This window comes from Rhipicephalus microplus, chromosome 3, assembly GCF_043290135.1.
Source record: "Rhipicephalus microplus isolate Deutch F79 chromosome 3, USDA_Rmic, whole genome shotgun sequence".
Classification (NCBI taxonomy): domain Eukaryota; kingdom Metazoa; phylum Arthropoda; class Arachnida; order Ixodida; family Ixodidae; genus Rhipicephalus; species Rhipicephalus microplus.
Window position 1 is genome coordinate 263718795 of NC_134702.1, and position 17882 is coordinate 263736676.

A 17882-nucleotide genomic window follows, 5' to 3' on the forward strand; every position below is an offset into this window, starting at 1 on the left:
AATACTGTTGTCACAAAGTCACGTTACTACAGCTCTCTGGTGCATGCCCTCAAGGTATATATACATAGTCCTTGTATGGAGGCGCAGTCTGACAATGTCCGGCGTACTATTTCACTGTTTAAACTTGCACAATGCGATTATATTGTAACATCCATACATTAAAAATGGTGCCATATAATTGGAAAGGACTGCCCATAGAATTACAAATGAAATAGAAACGCCCACAGTTATTGACACTCGCAGTACCGGGGACTATGGCACCTATATAAATGGCACATGCCCAGCAGTCAGGCGGACTTCAGTTGGTACTTCCGTCTGGAATTCCCCTTCGCGGATGAAATGTCGCACGTTCATGAAGTTGAACCGAGCTGTAGGGGTTACGTTGTGTCAAAATTTCAGCGACCTTGCCTAATAAGATGCTTGATAGAATTGAGAGGCACTAATTTGAAGAGTTGCATTTGATCATTTCATCACGTGGCATTACATAACCCGGGTTCATAGCTTAGAGGGCATGTCATACTGTTTAGATGTTATTTGATCATACTTATATTACTCAACAGTTTGGGTTTTTTCAGGCCTATGCAGGAGAGGGCGCACGAAACAAATTAAAACTTCGTATTGCGGAATAGAAAAATAAATAGAAAATATGCAGTACAAAGCAACCACAGCAACGATAAACACATAAAAGCAATAAGGGAAGAATTTGTGCATGTTTTTCACTGGGTATAAAAAAAACTATGGACCGTTTCCCTGAATGAAACCCTGATGGGATGCGAGGCAACAGTAGTGCGCACGGCGTTCACCTGGGTGAAATGGGCGTCAATGTGGGTGCTGGAACAACGGCTTGAAGCGAAGCTCGGTGTAGCGTTTACTCGAATAAACGTTTGTTTGAAACGCTGAGGCACGGGAGGTGGGACGCGTTGAAGACGCTTGCGCTCGGCTTCCTTGGCTCACGTCTCGTCGGTGTTGCCCAGACGCCGTCTGTATTCTCGAACATGATCGGTGTTCTTAACTCGCACCTCGTCAGTGTCACTGCCGACGCTTGCGTTTGGCTTCTCTGCCTCGCACCTCGTCAGTGTTGACATCGCCATTCACGAACGCAATCGGCTTTGCTAACCCCCGCAGTGCCAGCGACAGCCGGAAAAGGTTCGCGCACACTGGCGGGAAGTATGCCGCGAAGGCACCCCGCCCATCGGCGCGATCGCAGGGCAAGCAGCGGCACGCTGCAGCGCGCGCACTAGCCGGCTCACGGCTTCTTCTCGCCGACAGATGATGACCGCGTGAGGAGTGGGCTCGAGCATTGCGAGTAGGGTTGAGGGTGATATGAGAGAGAGCTGACACGCGGCGAGCGCGCGGCCAGCGAGGGAGACGATAGTTACAGCGCGAGAACAAAGCGACGGCACAGAGACAAGGACACCAAAGAAACGAGCGCTCGTATCTTTCGTGTCCTTCTTGTCTCTGTGTCGTCGTTTTGTTCTCGCGCTATAACTATCGTCATGCCATACCAACTAGCCCAAGCTGCCACACTTGTAAGTTACAGTGAGGGAGAGAGACGTCACCGCGCACTGCTAGGAGGGCGTGAGCCACTTGGCACCACTCCAACCCCTGCGGTGAGGGTAGCGGTGCAGACGAAAGGATAAGTGCCCTTTGAGCGCGTACACTTTGCCGCGAGCATCATTTGCATGAGGTCACACAAAAAAGCTTAGTGTCGTTCGCTGAAAAGTACACTTGCCGGCAAGTGTGTTCGCCAACCTCACTTCGCTGCGACGAAGTTTGTAGCCTTGGTACCAGTGACTTGTACGGAAATGCGCTGTTGCCTATAGCAGCGCTCTTACTATTTGTAAACCATTGTTTTTGTTATAATTAATACTGCGATTTATAAAACAAGTCATAAAATACAACCAAAACTTCGCTACTCTCATCGTCGGGCAATTAGTGGCCATGTCTGCTAGGGGTATGCGGCAGCCCGTGCACAGCAATGGCTCCATCCATCGCATGGTATTTCCAGGCATATTTGCACATGTGCAGGTGAGTTGTTCTCTCGTCGTTTAAGCGGGTGCCACAGGTGCTACTTGCATGAAGACAACGTGGTCCGACGATAAGACCCTATGCGTAAATATAACAAATATGCGTTGTGCTACAAATCTATCAATTGCCAATGCCGTAATTTTTTAATGTGCACTTCACTTTCTCGTGTAGCAGCGAACTGCCAAAATGAGACCTCGTTAGCGTAAGTACACTCTCTCAAAGTGCACTTATGTTGCCACGTGTGACAGGGGTATTACACAGGCTAGTAACAGAGCTGCTTCGCATCTAAAACAGAACTAGGAAACATGACAGCATCAAATTGTAACGTAATTGACACACAGATGCAAGCTGTTGAACATGTGTAACAATGTGCGAGTACATGCCCGACACATCGTTTTAGCAATTATTTGCGCACAGATACCGCAGGATCTATTGCAGTGCCTCTGAATGAAATTTCAGCAGCGATGAAAATGATCGAAGTATTTCAGCACTGATGACGTCAATCGGCAGTTCATTCGAAATCTCTATAACTGCGGGAAAAAAATACTTACATGGGTTACAACGTGACAGAAATTGGCGTATGCATTTTCTTGTTGTTAGTTCTGCTGGAGCGATGGTTCGGAGCTTTTAGGTAATCGTTCCTATTCAGTGTGAAGCATTTGTTAGCGAACTTCAACGACATTGAGCGTATCTATCTATATCTATATGTCTAGCCGCCTAGGACTTTTAGCTCTCCTAGCCATTTCGATAATGGTATCGATACCAAACCTGGTATGACATAACATGCCTGTATGAAGAACATATTTGATTAGCCATAACATGAAAATCATGACATGAATGCCATGATTGTCATGATTTACATTTCATTGTCCTGCAGCTCTTGCGGCGGTTTCGTTCACATGACATGTTGCAAACCTGATATGGTATGACATGATTGCATGGCGAACACAAGTAACCGACACTAACATGAGAATCATGGCACACAGGTCATGTAACAACATGACTACATGACACGCTCATGATGCACTCGCGCCCGTTCCGCTAGCTTCACATGTACCAAACTCGGTATTACGTGACGAGAACGGACGACATAGGTAAATGACACACACCAACATGATAATCACGACGTGCGTGTGATGCAACAGCATGACTACATGCCACGCTAATGATGCGCTCGCGGCCGTTTTGCTAGCTTCACACATGCCAAATTAGGTATTACATGACGTAAATGGATGACGAAATATATGACAGGTGCAAGCATGATAATCCCGACACGCGTGTAATGTAAGAACATGACAACATACTACGCTCATAGCGTGCTCGCGGCTGTTTTACTAGCTCGACATATACTAAATTTCGTATCACGTGACGTTAATATATGAAGAAGGTAAACGACACATCCAAACATGATATCCAAGACACAGAAGTCATGTACGGCGTCATTTACCTCCACCTCGTAACGTTGTACTGATTGTAAAGTGACATACCAACATTTCTCCTTCGTGCTTCGCATATCATCGATTCCCACTGTACATGGAAACTGCCAATTTTTTCAGTCAACAAAATTGTGTGAAACAAGAAAATGAAATTTCAGACCATCTAATGGTCATCGGCTAGCGCTATAAAACACGTGCTTGTACCGCAGCGCGGAAGCACTCTCCTGCATGACATACGAAAAATTAATCGAAGAGCCATGTTTTGAATTAATTCTAATGCATCATTCATGTTCATTTGGTGCGGGTCCAAATTATTGCTGCGTATTCGAGGACCATGCCAGCAAGTACGAGTTACCTGGGACATTTCGACGAAACAAGAGGACAAAAATGATTACGCTCTACGTTGCAAAGGATACCTACAGAGATGTCGGCTGTTTAAACAGCCTTGTACACATAATAAAAAATAACCGACTGACTACAATTACAATCACATTGAAATATAATTGATTACAATGGTACATTAGAGCCCCTGAAAACTATCTGATTGATAACAAAAAATGTAAGCAGTTGCTTTGTCGTTACTAAATTTTCTTCAAAATTTAATTGCTTTAACACAGTAACACACGTTTTCTCAGGTTACAACGAAGTACTACAGTTCTCATGATAAAGAGAAGTCTGGAGGCTTACGTGAACGCTGGCGAGTGCGGCTTCTGTGACGTAATGTTGCACGTTACATTGAAGAAGAGACCTTTCTCGAAGTTGTCAACAAAGCGAAAAAACAGCGCGTAACACAGCACAGTGACGGAGACGGACAAAGCGCGGAACTTACAACCAAGGTTTGTTTCATAAATGGGGGTATGTATAGCAGGCGGAACTTGAAAAGGAGGTAGAGGAGAACAGTGACACGGAAGAGTAACTTTTGTTATGTTTGTATGTGTCTGAAAAAAAAAATGTGGCTATGCCGTCATTCACTTGTTTAATACGCAAAGATCACTGATGAGGAGCGTTATCGAAAGTGCACTGACTCGCATAGCTGTTAATGTTGAACATTACATAGATCTCACGTGCTCGTTGATCTCTGTAGCGTCGAAGTATCTTGCATTGATCGAACAATGCATGCTATTCACAAACGGAGCTGTGCGCAGCTAAGTGGCTGCCAACAGAAACCCGCGTTAGATTGCGGTGTTCCCCGAGGAGGTCATTTATACAGCGGCCAGATTGCCCGATTTAACAGCGGCCGCATTAGAGGGGAATTTCATAAACAGCACAGAAACAACATTCAATAAACTTGATTGTTTGTTTTTTATCACACACGCGAGGCCCTCCGTCCTCTATGTTTATCTTATGGCACATACTAGAGAACTTATTTTTCGCGAAAAAAAAAACAACTCTGATGCCGGCTTTTTCTGCCACCTTTTTTTTAAACAATGTGACACCTTATGCAAATAGGTAATGACCACTGTTTTTGAAAGTGAGCTCTTTTCTTGAACACTAGTCGGTTCGGTTAGCTGTTTCAAGTCTTTTAAAGTATATACCTTCGGCTATGGAACACAGTACGTTATCCGGGTAGCCTGCCTTAAGCAGTCTGGGCACCTGTGACTCAAAGCTAGCACACAATATGTGATGGTAAGAACGCGCCAAGGCCGCCCCTAGACAAGATTTTGCAATCGCTCGCTTGACAAGAGGCTGGCCTTCAAAAACTGGCACCGTCAGTGAGAGCAGCGAAAGGTGTAAACCTTTCAGTGTTCTTTTCGGGTAAAGACGCACAAGCTGGAAGTCCCCTCTCACGTCATTGTCTCGGAACAGGGCACTTGGCAGCGGCTGGTGGGAAGGTACTTGCAACGTTCCCTATCTGTTCTTTAGACCCTTGCCTCATCAGGAAGTCCCAAATCGTGTCCGACTTTCTTCAACAAAGGTGCCCTTCAGAAGTGAGCTTCTTTTTTGTGGATGTTAAGGACTTTTATTTATTTATTTATTTATTTATTTATTTATTTATTTATTTATTTATTTATTTATTTATTTATTTATTTATTTATTTGAAGCTAATGCTAGCCTCACATCTGAGGCTGTTGCCGGAAAGGGGGCATCTTCCAGTAGGCGTGTACGTAGGTAAGGTTGAATCAGACAATGCATATGTTCTCTGCATTAACTATACAAGGGCTACTAAATGATAGCAGTAATAAACAGCATATTAAAATGGAGATACATATTCAAAAGAACGCAGTTTAAGTAGGCACTAATATAAGTTAGGTTCGACTAGACAGTACATATGCACTAGGCAACAAATTATACAATCGCTACAAAAATGACAATATGACATGCAACACACTGAGTGTAAGGACCGACAAGCACAGCATAATTCATGAGTAGCGTAATTTCCCTGCAGTGAACTAGATACTGAGAAGTGAAACATATTATTGTTGTGTAACGCAAAAATCTTGCTTGGAGATGATAACTAATTATCATCGCCTGATATCTTGGTGATAAAAGCTTCGAGTGATGTAAATTTGATAGCATTGTTTGTTAGGCTATTCCAATCTCGAATCGTTTGCGGGAAAAAAGAATACCTGAAGATGTCGTTGTGAAACCTGTATTCAGCTAAGTGCTTGGTATGTTTAGTTCGGGAACTAGTTGTATCCAAGTGTAGTAAATAGTTGTTCGCATTGATCTTCATGCTGCCATTAAGAAGAAGGAAAAGAAACTTAAGGCGAAGCAGTCTGACATGATCTTGTGTAGTGGGTAATGCGGCTTGCTTTATTAGTTCAGTCGAAGAGTCGTGACGACGATACTTCTTAAAGATAAACCTAAGTGACTTTCTTTGTACACCCTCCAACTTTGCTATGTAATGTTCACGGAAGGGAAACCAACATATTATCTCATATTCCAGTGTTGATCGAACCAGTGACAAGTATGCATGTCATTTAGTATCTACGGATGCGCATCTAAGCGAACGTTTCAATGAGTACAAAACTGTCAGTGCTTTGTTAACAACGTATGTTACTTGCTTGTCCCATTTGAGATCTGACGAAATTATGACGCCTAAATATTTATATTATTCTACTTTCCTTAACATCTGTGCCTCTAAGTAATAGTGGAAGTTCATGGGCGTTCTTTTATTTGTCACTGTCATACAAACTGTTTTATCTGCGTCAGGCATCATCTGCCAAGTCTGACACAACTGTGTCATATGTTCAAGGGCTCTGTTTAGATCTTCGTGGCAAGTGATTTGCTTATAGATTATGCAGTCATCTGCAAACATTCTCACTGTAGTGTTATAATTGATGTGCAAATAGTTAATAAAAAGCAGAAAAGGCACAGGAGCTAGAACGGCACCTTTTGGAACACCAGACAGCACATAGCCGTAATCCGAAGAGTGGTCTTTGTAATGAACATACTGGCGTCTTCCTGTAAGATAATTTTTTAGCCACTTGGTGATGTTGTTATCTCCGAGGTAATGCGTAAGTTTCTGAAGCAACTTAGGTTGGGAAACGCAGTCAAATGCTTTGGATAGATCTATATATATATATATATATATATATATATATATATATATATATATATATATATATATATATATATATATATATATATATATATATATATATATATATATATATATATATATATATATATATATATATATATATATATATATCCGTTTGGCCACCTTTGTCCATTGTAAGTGCTAGGTCGTGGATTGTTTCAACCAGTTGAGTAGTTGTAGACAGTCCTTTCCGAAAGCCATGCTGATTCGTGACAATTAAGTTGTTTTTTTCTACGAATGATACAATGTGTTTCAGGATTAGATGTTCGAGAAATTGTTCCGGCCGTACAAGTATGCGAGATTGGTCGGTAGTTTGATGTGTTCGTAAGGTCACCGGATTTGTGGATAGGAACAACCTTGACTATTTTCGATTTCTCCGAAATTACACAAGTTTTTAATGTTTTGTTATATATGATCAGTAAGAAATTTAACATCCATTCTGCGTAGCGTCATATAAATGCATTTGGTATGTTGTCGGGGCCACAGGACTTTTTAGGGTCTATTTCGAGTAATAAGCAAAAAATGCCCGATTCAGTTAGGATCAAGTCGTCTAGTTTGGCAGTGTTACATGGAAGATAACTGAGGTCGGGGTTCTTACCGTTGTCACGTGTATATACTGAAACAAAGTAATCATTAAACTGTGTAGCCTTTCAGTAGCTTCAGCCGGGGTGGGGTTACTAATCTGATGTGGCTTCGATTTAATGTATCGCCAAAACTTAGAAGGGGATTCTTTGATAAATTTACTTAAGGTTACATTCATATATTCATCCTTTGCCATTTTTACAGCAGATTTTAGTGCACGAGAATGCTTATTTATTTTAGCCGTGCAGCCTGCTAACAATAGTTTATTTCTCATTTTCCTTAATCTGGCAAGCTTTCGTTTTAGTTGTATATTTTTTCTTGTTATCCAAGGGTTTGTCTTGCGGCCTGGTTTGATCTTTGTGGGAACATATTTTGATAAGCAGTGCTAAACGATTCTTTCAAAGGTTGTCCATAATTCATTTACTGAAGCTGTATCATCCTGTGAGAACGAGCTAAAGGTTGAATAGGATTCATCTAGGTAGTCAAGAAGGCTCACGTCATCGGCGTTCACCCAGTCGAAAATTCGTGTACTTCCTATATGCTTAGGCACCGGTGCGCCCAACAACAAGAAGCATTTAGTCACTTTGTGGTCCGATATGCCACTGACAACTTCCCATAAAATCCTGTTTTCTGCTATGCTATCGCTCACAAATATCAAGTCAAGTACATTACTGCTTTTTGTTGTAACACGTGTTGGTTTTAGAATAAGCTGTCTAAGGCTAAAGTTAAAACAAAGATCAAGCAGCTCATCTTGATTATCACTGTCGGCAGTATCATCAAGGGAATCCCATGTTATACCAGCGAAGTTGAAATCCCCCGCAAGGATTATCTTCGTAGACTGCGTGAAATGAGCTTCCATATGATTTGCTAGTACATGTAATACATCACGCGAAGCATTTGGTGGCCGGTACATTGTGCCTAAATGTAGGAAGAATTTATCTGTAGTTAATTTACACCACAGTACTTCAGCACCAACAACTTCAAGCATAGGTGTGACGTAGATATTTTCTTTTATCGAAATTGCTACACCACCCCCTCGTGAGCGCCTATCTTTACGTACGACAGTATAACCAGGAGGGAATATATTGTTACTTGAAATCTTAGGAGAAAGCCATGTTTCTGTTATTGTCACAATATCGGGATGATGTTCTAGTATGAATACTTCAAGTTCGGTGCTTTTGTTAACAACACTTCTGGCGTTTAGGTTTGCTATCACTAGGCTGAGGGGCGTTTCATTTTCACTCACTTTTTTGCCTTCCCGACAGCAGATTTCTTTCCTACGACGGCCCACGCTTCTTTATGTTCGTCCCAGACATACAGTTGACCGTTTATATTTATCTTGTCGTACACAAGTGTGACTTTTTCACTCTTTTCTCGGTTCCTCTTGGTGCTGTCCCAAAGTTTTTTCCGTATGTTACGCACACGGAGTGAAAAATCTTCGCCCACAGACACACTGGAATTCTTAAGCTTGTAGCCATTTTTCATTATTTTCACCTTATCGTTGAAGCGTTCCAACTTGATGATTACAGGTCGTGTTTTTTTTTCTGTTTTAGTGCCTAGTCGGTGCATTCTTTCAATTCCCGAGATCGTGACACCTAGAGTAGCTTTAATAGGTTTTTTCAGAGATATGGAGTTCTAGGTCATTAGCTTTCTTGTTTTCTGCTTTCGGAATGCCGTAAATGATTAGGTTACATCGTCTGCTTCTATTTTCAAGGTCATCAACCTTGAGTTGAAGACTGGTAATGCTATTCTCAAACGTCGCTATTTTATCCCCAATACCAGCTATTCTGCCCTCAGGGTTTGCCAAAGTATCCAATTGTACATGAATGGCTTCCAAAGATTCATTTACGGCCTTGTTGTCATTTTTTTTTTTAAAGCACTTATGCCAGCAGCCAACTTGCGGATTTCTGTCAACACTTCCTGATTCCCAGGGCCCGGATTACTTTCTACATCCCCTGAAAGCATCAATAAGTACTTCAATGATACTATACATTGGCACAAAGTTGCTTACACTTGGCCTGGGCATGGCAGCACCACAAGACATATTTCGTTACTTTTGTAACATTTGCAAAAATGTTTTCTCACCTGGATCAAGAAGACGAAAGGACTATTTGACATGTTCACTGCGATGCCGCGTGCCCCGCCGCGGTGGTCTAGTGGCTAAGGTACTCGGCTGCTGACCCGCAGGGCGCGGGTTCGAATCCCGGCTGCGGCGGCTGCATTTCCGATGGAGGCGGAAATGTTGTAGGCCCGTGTGCTCAGATTTGGGTGCACGTTAAAGAACCCCAGGTGGTCTAAATTTCCGGAGCCCTCCACTACGGCGTCTCTCATAATCATAGAGTGGTTTTGGGACGTTAAACCCCACATATCAATCAATCAATCACTGCGATGCCACCATGCCTAATGACGTTGCCAGGAACGGACCCCTGTTCGAGGTGTACGATGTCGATAGCGTTGCGGTAGCTTATACGCCTCAGAAGGGGGCGTAGTCCAGTCGGTACATCGGTCCGTCAAAGGCGCCGCTGCCCAGTTCGTCGATCGGTGCATTGAAACACTCGGCACATGTCAGAGCAGGCAGCGACGACACGGTCCGCTGGGGCGTCCAAATTCCGGCTGCGAAGCGGTCGAAAGAAAGCAGGAGGCCGAGTGCCTGGATCAAGAAGACGAAAGGATTATTTGACATGTTCACTGCGATGCCGCCATACTATTCACTATGCCACCATACTATTCCTTACCATTGAACCAGGTATGCGCTGAGGTGAGCGACTGCATAGACCGCTATGAGAACTCCATGGAGGTTTCAGCACTCATGTAGAATTAGCGTCAGAAACATTTTTAAAATGTTGACCTTTCATTTACGGTCTACATTTATAAAGCATGGTGACAATTTTTTTATTCAAAAAGAAGGTGTCTGCATAAGTTCGTGTCTCGCCCTGATCCTAAGTGACATTCTTTCAGCCAAACATGACAGATTCCTTATTGAATGCCCTACAACAGACGAGTGTTGCAAAAGTGTTTAGATTTGTTGATGAATTTTGATATTGTACAGGTCTAACCACTCTGAAGATCAGCAACATGCTGATCATATTGTTGATGTGTTTCGCGCTTGCATGAGCTCATTGCAACTAACCATGAATTTCCCATTGCTAGCAAACTCCGGTATCTTGGCCTTGAAATCTTTCTATTCGAACACGTGTACTGGCAATATGCCCCCCGCTCCAAGAAAAAATTGCTACCCTACATTTCTGTGCATTCGAAGCTTGTCAAGCGAGCGATTGCAAAATCTTGTCTAGGGGCGGCCTTGGCGCGTTCTTACCATCACATATTGTGTGCTAGCTTTGAGTCGCAGGTGCCCAGACTGCTTAAGGCAGGCTACCCGGATAACGTACTGTGTTCCATAGCCGAAGGTATATACTTTAAAAGACTTGAAACAGCTAACCGAACCGACTAGTGTTCAAGAAAAGAGCTCACTTTCAAAAACAGTGGTCATTACCTATTTGCATAAGGTGTCACATTGTTTAAAAAAAAAGGTGGCAGAAAAAGCTGGCATCAGAGTTGTTTTGTTTTTGTTTTTTCGCGAAAAATAAGTTCTCTAGTATGTGCCATAAGATAAACATAGAGGACGGAGGGCCTCGCGTGTGTGATAAAAAACAAACAATCAAGTTTGTTGAATGTTGTTTCTGTGCTGTTTATGAAATTCCCCTCTAATGCGGCCGCTGTTAAATCGGGCAATCTGGCCGCTGTATAAATGACCGCTTCGGGGAACACCACAATCTAACGCGGGGTTCTGTTGGAAGCCACTTAGCTGCGCACAGCTCCATTTGCGGATGTCATGCATTGTTTGATCAATGCAAGATACTTCGACGCTACAGAGATGAACGAGCACGGGAGATTTATGAGGCGGTCAGCATTAACAAGAAAGTGCTATGTGGGTCAGTGCACTTTCGATAACGCTCCTCATCAGTGATCTTTGCGTATTAAACAAGTGAATGACGGCATAGCCACATTTTTTTTTCAGACACATACAAACATAACAAAAGTTACTCTTCCGTGTCACTGTTCTCCTCTACCTCCTTTTCAAGTTCCGCCTGCTATACATACCCCCATTTATGAAACAAACCTTGGTTGTAAGTTCCGCGCTTTGTCCGTCTCCGTCACTGCCCTGTGTAACACGCTGTTTTTTCGATTCGTAGATTATGTACTAAACAGCCCAAAAAAGCACTTTATTAAAGTTGTCGTCACCGATTCTTACACGTTTCCCAAGCACGAGGTCGGTGCTACAATGGACGTTCTCAGAATGAGTGCGCTGGAAGAAAAGATGATTCGTCAGTTATCCGGATGCAACGTTCATCCCACATCGACCCAGTTCCTTACTGCCGTGAATTCCCTTAGCTTTTACAATTCGATAAAAGCACCAGACACGGGCAACTGTGCAGGTGGCACACTTACGTCATTAGTTGGAACTGATGAAGTGGCCAACCATATCGAGAATTTACTGCACACTGGAAACCTGGACGAAGCTTCAAGTGTACTACAGGTATCGACTGTCCTTTCTACCCATGTGTATCCTGTGCGAGTCAGTGACGCAAGACTGGTGTACTATTTGGCTGGTTATGTGGCGCGGAGGAAAGTTATGGCAACGAAATGCCGGTACTGTTTTGAGCAGCTGCTCACATCCCTCGAGAACGCAGATAAGGACCTTGCGTCATTCACAGCATTCTGTGATGTAGGAGGGCTCTTGTACCCGTCACCTGAGCTATTTTCATTTGTGGAGGCAGTGGAGGACACATTTACATTGTGGTTCAGTTATAATAAGCTCCAAAGGGACACTATAGTTGAACTTCTTCATTCAAAGCGGACCGTACCATCCGTAGGGTGTGACTCACACAAGCAAGATCTGACGAGCAACATAATCAAGTTTTATGTACTCACATGGCTTCACTTCTTCACGAAATCTCTAAACAAACAGAGAAGTTCTGCAAGAGAAAGATCAAAGCACCTCAAGCTTCGAAGAACGATGTGATGTGCATCACACTGTAGTGTGCTAGCTTTGTTCCCTACTATGATGCCCCCAACTTCAAATAAAATTTGTAAGAAAAGTAAAACGCTGTCCCATTTTCTGTGCAGTTGTTAATCAAAAAATATTTCCACTGTGAATACGCAAGAATAATTAAGTCCTTAAAAACTATCTCATGCAAAATGTTAAGTATAACAACATTAAAGAAATTGATATCAATGTCACAGCAGCATTTTGTGCTTCTTGAGATTGCTTATAACCTTGCGAAATGGCAATCCCCCAAAAATGTTGATCGGTTACATATCTTAGCACCAAGGAACGATCGCTAGCAGTGGCAAGCTTAGCTAGCGGCGATGTTTGCGATTGATGTAAAGGTGCACTTATGATGCTATGGGTATGGTCACATCATACGGTGATAATGTTTGATGATATCTGCCGCGAAGTTCATTTATATATGGTACACTTACGCCCTGCAATATAGTAGAGGCACATAAAATTTATGGTACAAACAAAACCATATCAGCCACAAATCAGCCTTGACATGGCAGCTCCGCTGCAGTGAGCCGCCGAGCGAGCGACGTGGATGGATGGATGTGGCTGTACGCTAGGTGTTCTGTGGATGTACCCTTTAGACCGAGCGGCGGAGTTAGTGAACTAACTATTACATTTATCTTTTTTTCTTTAAATAGTGAGGTTGAGGATTCGTACTTTGCAGTGAAGGGTTTAATTTTCACTCGTGCCTTGTCTTTAGCCAAGGTTAAGCTACAGCCAGCGCCACCTAGACAGCGCCGTTCGAGGCATCGGTGGAGAGCGTCAGCGCAGGCGGCGCGGTCTTCATACTTCCCCTATACAAGCCCCTGTACCAACGCCTCATCTGTTTAGATGCCTGCCGCATGAGAAGGAAAACAGCTGCCACATCCTTTCTCTCCTTCATTTCAGAATGAATGAATGGATAAATGAATTGATGTGGCGGTACACTTTAGATCGGGTGGCGGCTAACTTCACCTAGCCGTAATACTTAGTGAACTAACCATTATATTTATTTTTTTTCTTTAAATATTGAGGTTGAGGATTCGTACTTTGCAGTGAAGGGTTTAATTTTCACTCGTGCCTTGACTTTAGCCACCAATCAGATGACCTCCTTCTAGTTAAGGCTACCCGCTTAATGTCTATCTTGCCCTCCCTGTCCCTAAACCCCAGTGCTTTGAAAAACTCTGCGCCATCATCCTGAACTATAGGGTGAAGCCCTTTACAGAACATTATCAAGCGTTCGGCAGTTTCTTCTTCCTCTCCACACGCACTGCATACTGTGTCTTCCCCTTCGTATTTGGCCCGATATGCCTTGGTTCGCAATACTCCCGTCCTGGCCTCAAACAGTAGAGAACTACCCCGAGTATTATCATAGATCCTTTCCTTGGCAATTTCCTGCTTAAAAGTACGATAGATCTCTAGTGCGGACTTCTTAATCATGCCAATTCTCCACGTGCCAGTCTCCGTTTCCTTCACTTTCTTCTTAGCTGATAGTTCTTTTTGGTTTGGCCACCTGCTGTTTTCTAAGTATTTAGCAGTCAATTTCCTGGTTCGCTTCCTCCATTTTGTATCGACATTCTTCATGTACAAGTAGCTGAAAACCTTCCTAGCCAAACGCTCCTCCTCCATTTCTCTCAATCGCTTCTCAAATTTTATCTTGCTGCTAGCTTCCCTGCCCTCAAATGATGTCCATCCCATATCAACTTGTACTCCCTGATTCGGTGTATTCCCGTGAGCTCCTAAAGCAAGCCTACCTATTCCAAGTTGCTTAATTTCTAATCTTGCTTGAACTTCTGATCTCAAGCACAAGACCGCATTGCTGAACGTCAGCCCAGGAACCATGACCCCTTTCCATATTCCTCTCAGAACATCATGCCTATTCTAATTCCACAGTGCCCTATTTTTCATCACTGCTGCATTCCTGTTACCTTTAGTCGTCACGTATATTTCGTGTTCCCTTAGGTATTCAGTCCCATTGCTTATCCATACGCCCAGATATTTGTATTTATCTGTTATCTCTAGCGTGACCTCCTGTATTCTAAGCTCACTATCTTTGTTGTCATTAAAAATCATGACTGCTGATTTTTTTTTTACTGAATCTAAAATCTAACCTTTCTTGGCAAGTGACCCATACCAGCGCCTCCTAGATTTCTTTTGCCCGCCGTATTATCGGCGGTCAAACTGGTAGGTGTTCTGTGCGGTCACTTGGGAAGCGGCGGTCGTTGGAACTATGGTTGTGGCGCTACTCAAGTAGGGGTGTCTTCAAATAGGTTTTTTCGTTTTTGGAGCTTATATACAGCAAAAATAATGTAAAGTGTTATAAAAAACCGTAGACTTAATTTTAATTAACCCTACGTAAGTGACACCGTCATTCAGCAAGCAACTTTTCCGTCCTCTACTGGAGTACGCCGCATGTGTATGGGATACCGCCCACATAACACTCGTTAACAAATTAGAGGCAATCCGAAACCGGTCGTCACGTTTCATTCTTTGCAGCTATAATCGAACATCTAGTGTAACTGCCACGAATGTCAGGCTTAATCTCCCTGCGCTTGTCATGCGTAGAAAAATTGCTCGCCTTTGCGCGTTCCAAAAAATATACTATTACAATCACGTTCTAAAATCGCGCTTATTACAGCCTGCATCTTTCATATCATCCCGCATAGATCACCCCCACAAAGTGCATATTTCTCGAAGTAACACCGTCACCTTTTCCCAATCTTTCCTTCCTAACACATGTCGCGACTGGAACCTTCTCTCAGCATCAACCGCCAGTATTACTGAACCTGACGCGTACCGTCAGGCCTTGGCATCTTCCATGTAAATTGAATTTCACGTTGCGCACGCGATAATTCCTCATCGTATTCGTAACTTGTATTTCACACCGCATTCTCTTTTTTTTTCTCGTTTTCTTATTATTGAATCTTTTCCATCTTTTTTGCGTTGCCTGGCTTATTACGTGTATGTTTTGCTTTTTGCCCGTTTCGCGTTTGCCCGTTTCGCTTTTGCTTGTTTTATTATTATTATTGAATCTTTTGTAGTTTTTGTGCGTTGGCTGACTTATTACGTGTATGTTTTGCTTTTTGCCCCTCCCCTCTACAATGCTGTAAAGCCCTGAGGCCTGAGGTTAAAAGAAAGAAAGAAAGAAAGAAAGAAAGAAAGAAAGAAAGAAAGAAAGAAAGAAAGAAAGAAAGAAAGAAAGAAAGAAAGAAAGAAAGAAAGAAAGGCATAGCCTCTGAATTTAGTATAGCAAACGCTAAAATTGAAATCTCAAAGGCCAAGTACAAAGACCCTTATTCCTACGTAGGCAGCGCCTCTATAGATGACGGGTGTTTCGCGCTCATGCGGCAGGCAAAGGAAATCTAGGAGGCGTTGGACTCTTTTATTATGGCGGCGCCCAGTAGTTGTGGTAGTTTTGGCTGTTGCGGCATCCACGCGTAGGTGTTCTCTTTACACGCCTTGGCATAGCGCTTGCCGCTGCTTGCAGCGTATGAATCGCGTTCTCCCAGCTTGCCGAATGGACAGTAGTATGTCGCTTTTAGCGAGCGTCAACGAGCTGCTTAACACAGCGCCAACACTCGTGGATCCGGAAGATGACATTCATGAAGGTAAGATGCACTGACAGCGTCGTCTCCACATGAAAGGCAAGGCTGAAAACAAACGGGCAAGGTGTACATTGGTTTGTTGCCATCCGTAGTTGCTTTTGGACAATAATCGCGTTGGTAGCAGCGGCATTCATTTGAGCAGCACGTGAACTTGGCCATCACAACAATTGCAAGGTACCCACTATGCTTCATGATGACGATGAAGAACAAGCGCCTTTCAGACTCCACATTCTCTTTCTGCCATCACAGCACAACACATGCAATGTATCCTCTTTATGTCATGATGAGAATGGTGAGGCTAGTGACGATGAAAAAGCGTACTCCAGACCACACCATCCCTTTCTGGAATCGCAAGACAGCACATGCAAGGTACCTACTATACATCATGTTAAGGACGATGATGCTGGTGATGAAGAACAATCGCATACCAAACCACACATTCTCTTTCTGCCATCACAGCACAGCACATGCAAGTTACCCACTATACATCATGATGATGCTGAGGCGATGAAGAACAAGCGCATTACAGACCACACATTTTCTTTTTGCCGTGGAGAAAAACGATGGTGAAAGTGCTCTCCCCACAAAAGGCCCTCGCAGAATGTACCGTTATGACAACCAATAAGACAGTGTTCTGTACACATATGCTGTCACTCATCTGCATCTTTGAGTGGGTCAATGTACGGGGGGATTCACGGTTACGTGAATAATCGACTCATTGTCATTCACTGCATCAATGTGCTGCGATTTTTTCTTTTGCTCTTTACCACCTTCTCCCATTATGAGTATTTATTACTTCTCTTTCCTATTTGGCTATTTGTGCATGTGTGACATTAGATGAACACCTAAAATGTAATCATGTTCATTCACTTATGCATATATTTTCTTTTGGCATATACGTAATCATAAAACAACATAATTATTTCGAAAGGCACATTATTCATTCGCTATATTACACTTACATTCACAGTCATCTGTCTATCTGCGCATCATCTTGGGCTAATACCTACTTTCATCACCTAGATTCTCTTCAACACCTGCAAAACCAAGCTGTACGATTAATGATTTTCAGTAATGTTTTTACTCCCTCTAGACCGCTCTACCAAAACCTAGATATTTTGCCGCTCACAGAACTACTTAAACAAAAACTATCTCGTTATTTTTCGACTAAAGCCATGTGGCACCTCCATTCTACCTTACTCGGATGAATTTCTTGTAAACACCAACTTTACGAGGTTCTCCTCAAATGACAATCTACTTCTTCCCCGGGTTTGAACAAATTATGGGAAAACTGTAACAGCCCTTTTTTCCGGCTTATCATTTTGAAACTTTACACCATACAAAATAAAATCACCATCATCTGTTTCAAAGCCCTTCAAAGTCTTCACAAGAAATTTTGTTCTGGTCAGTGCAGACGAAGTCGCATGTGCATGTCTCAAGTCAGTCAAGAACTTTCTTAAGAGGTCCTGAGAAGTTCGAGTAGCCAGTGGGCCCGTGAAGGACACCCTAGCAGCTGCTACTGTAGGCGACGTGGCATTCTGCCAGTTCTTGGGCCCTCTGTGAAGGCCTTTAGTAGGTGGTAGAGCTCGGTGCTCCTGAATGCCTCTTGCCAGTCAGACTGAACTGATGAGGTCCCTGAG

The 17882-nt window shown here is 43.0% G+C and overlaps 1 protein-coding gene across 3 annotated transcripts in view; it reads left to right on the forward strand.

Annotated features, from left to right (window-relative positions):
- The first annotated feature begins 16009 nt into the window (after positions 1-16009).
- Aatf (Apoptosis antagonizing transcription factor) overlaps positions 16010-17882 on the forward strand; it is a 119219-nt gene continuing 117346 nt past the window's right edge. For 2 of the 3 annotated variants that reach the window (XM_037419773.2, XM_037419781.2), the window contains exon 1: positions 16011-16245. In XM_037419773.2, the coding sequence (XP_037275670.2) occupies positions 16128-16245 (118 nt within the window). In that variant the 5' untranslated portion in view covers positions 16011-16127. Of the gene's footprint in view, positions 16246-17882 lie in introns of all 3 variants that reach the window. The other variant, XM_037419789.2, reaches the window with a different exon arrangement.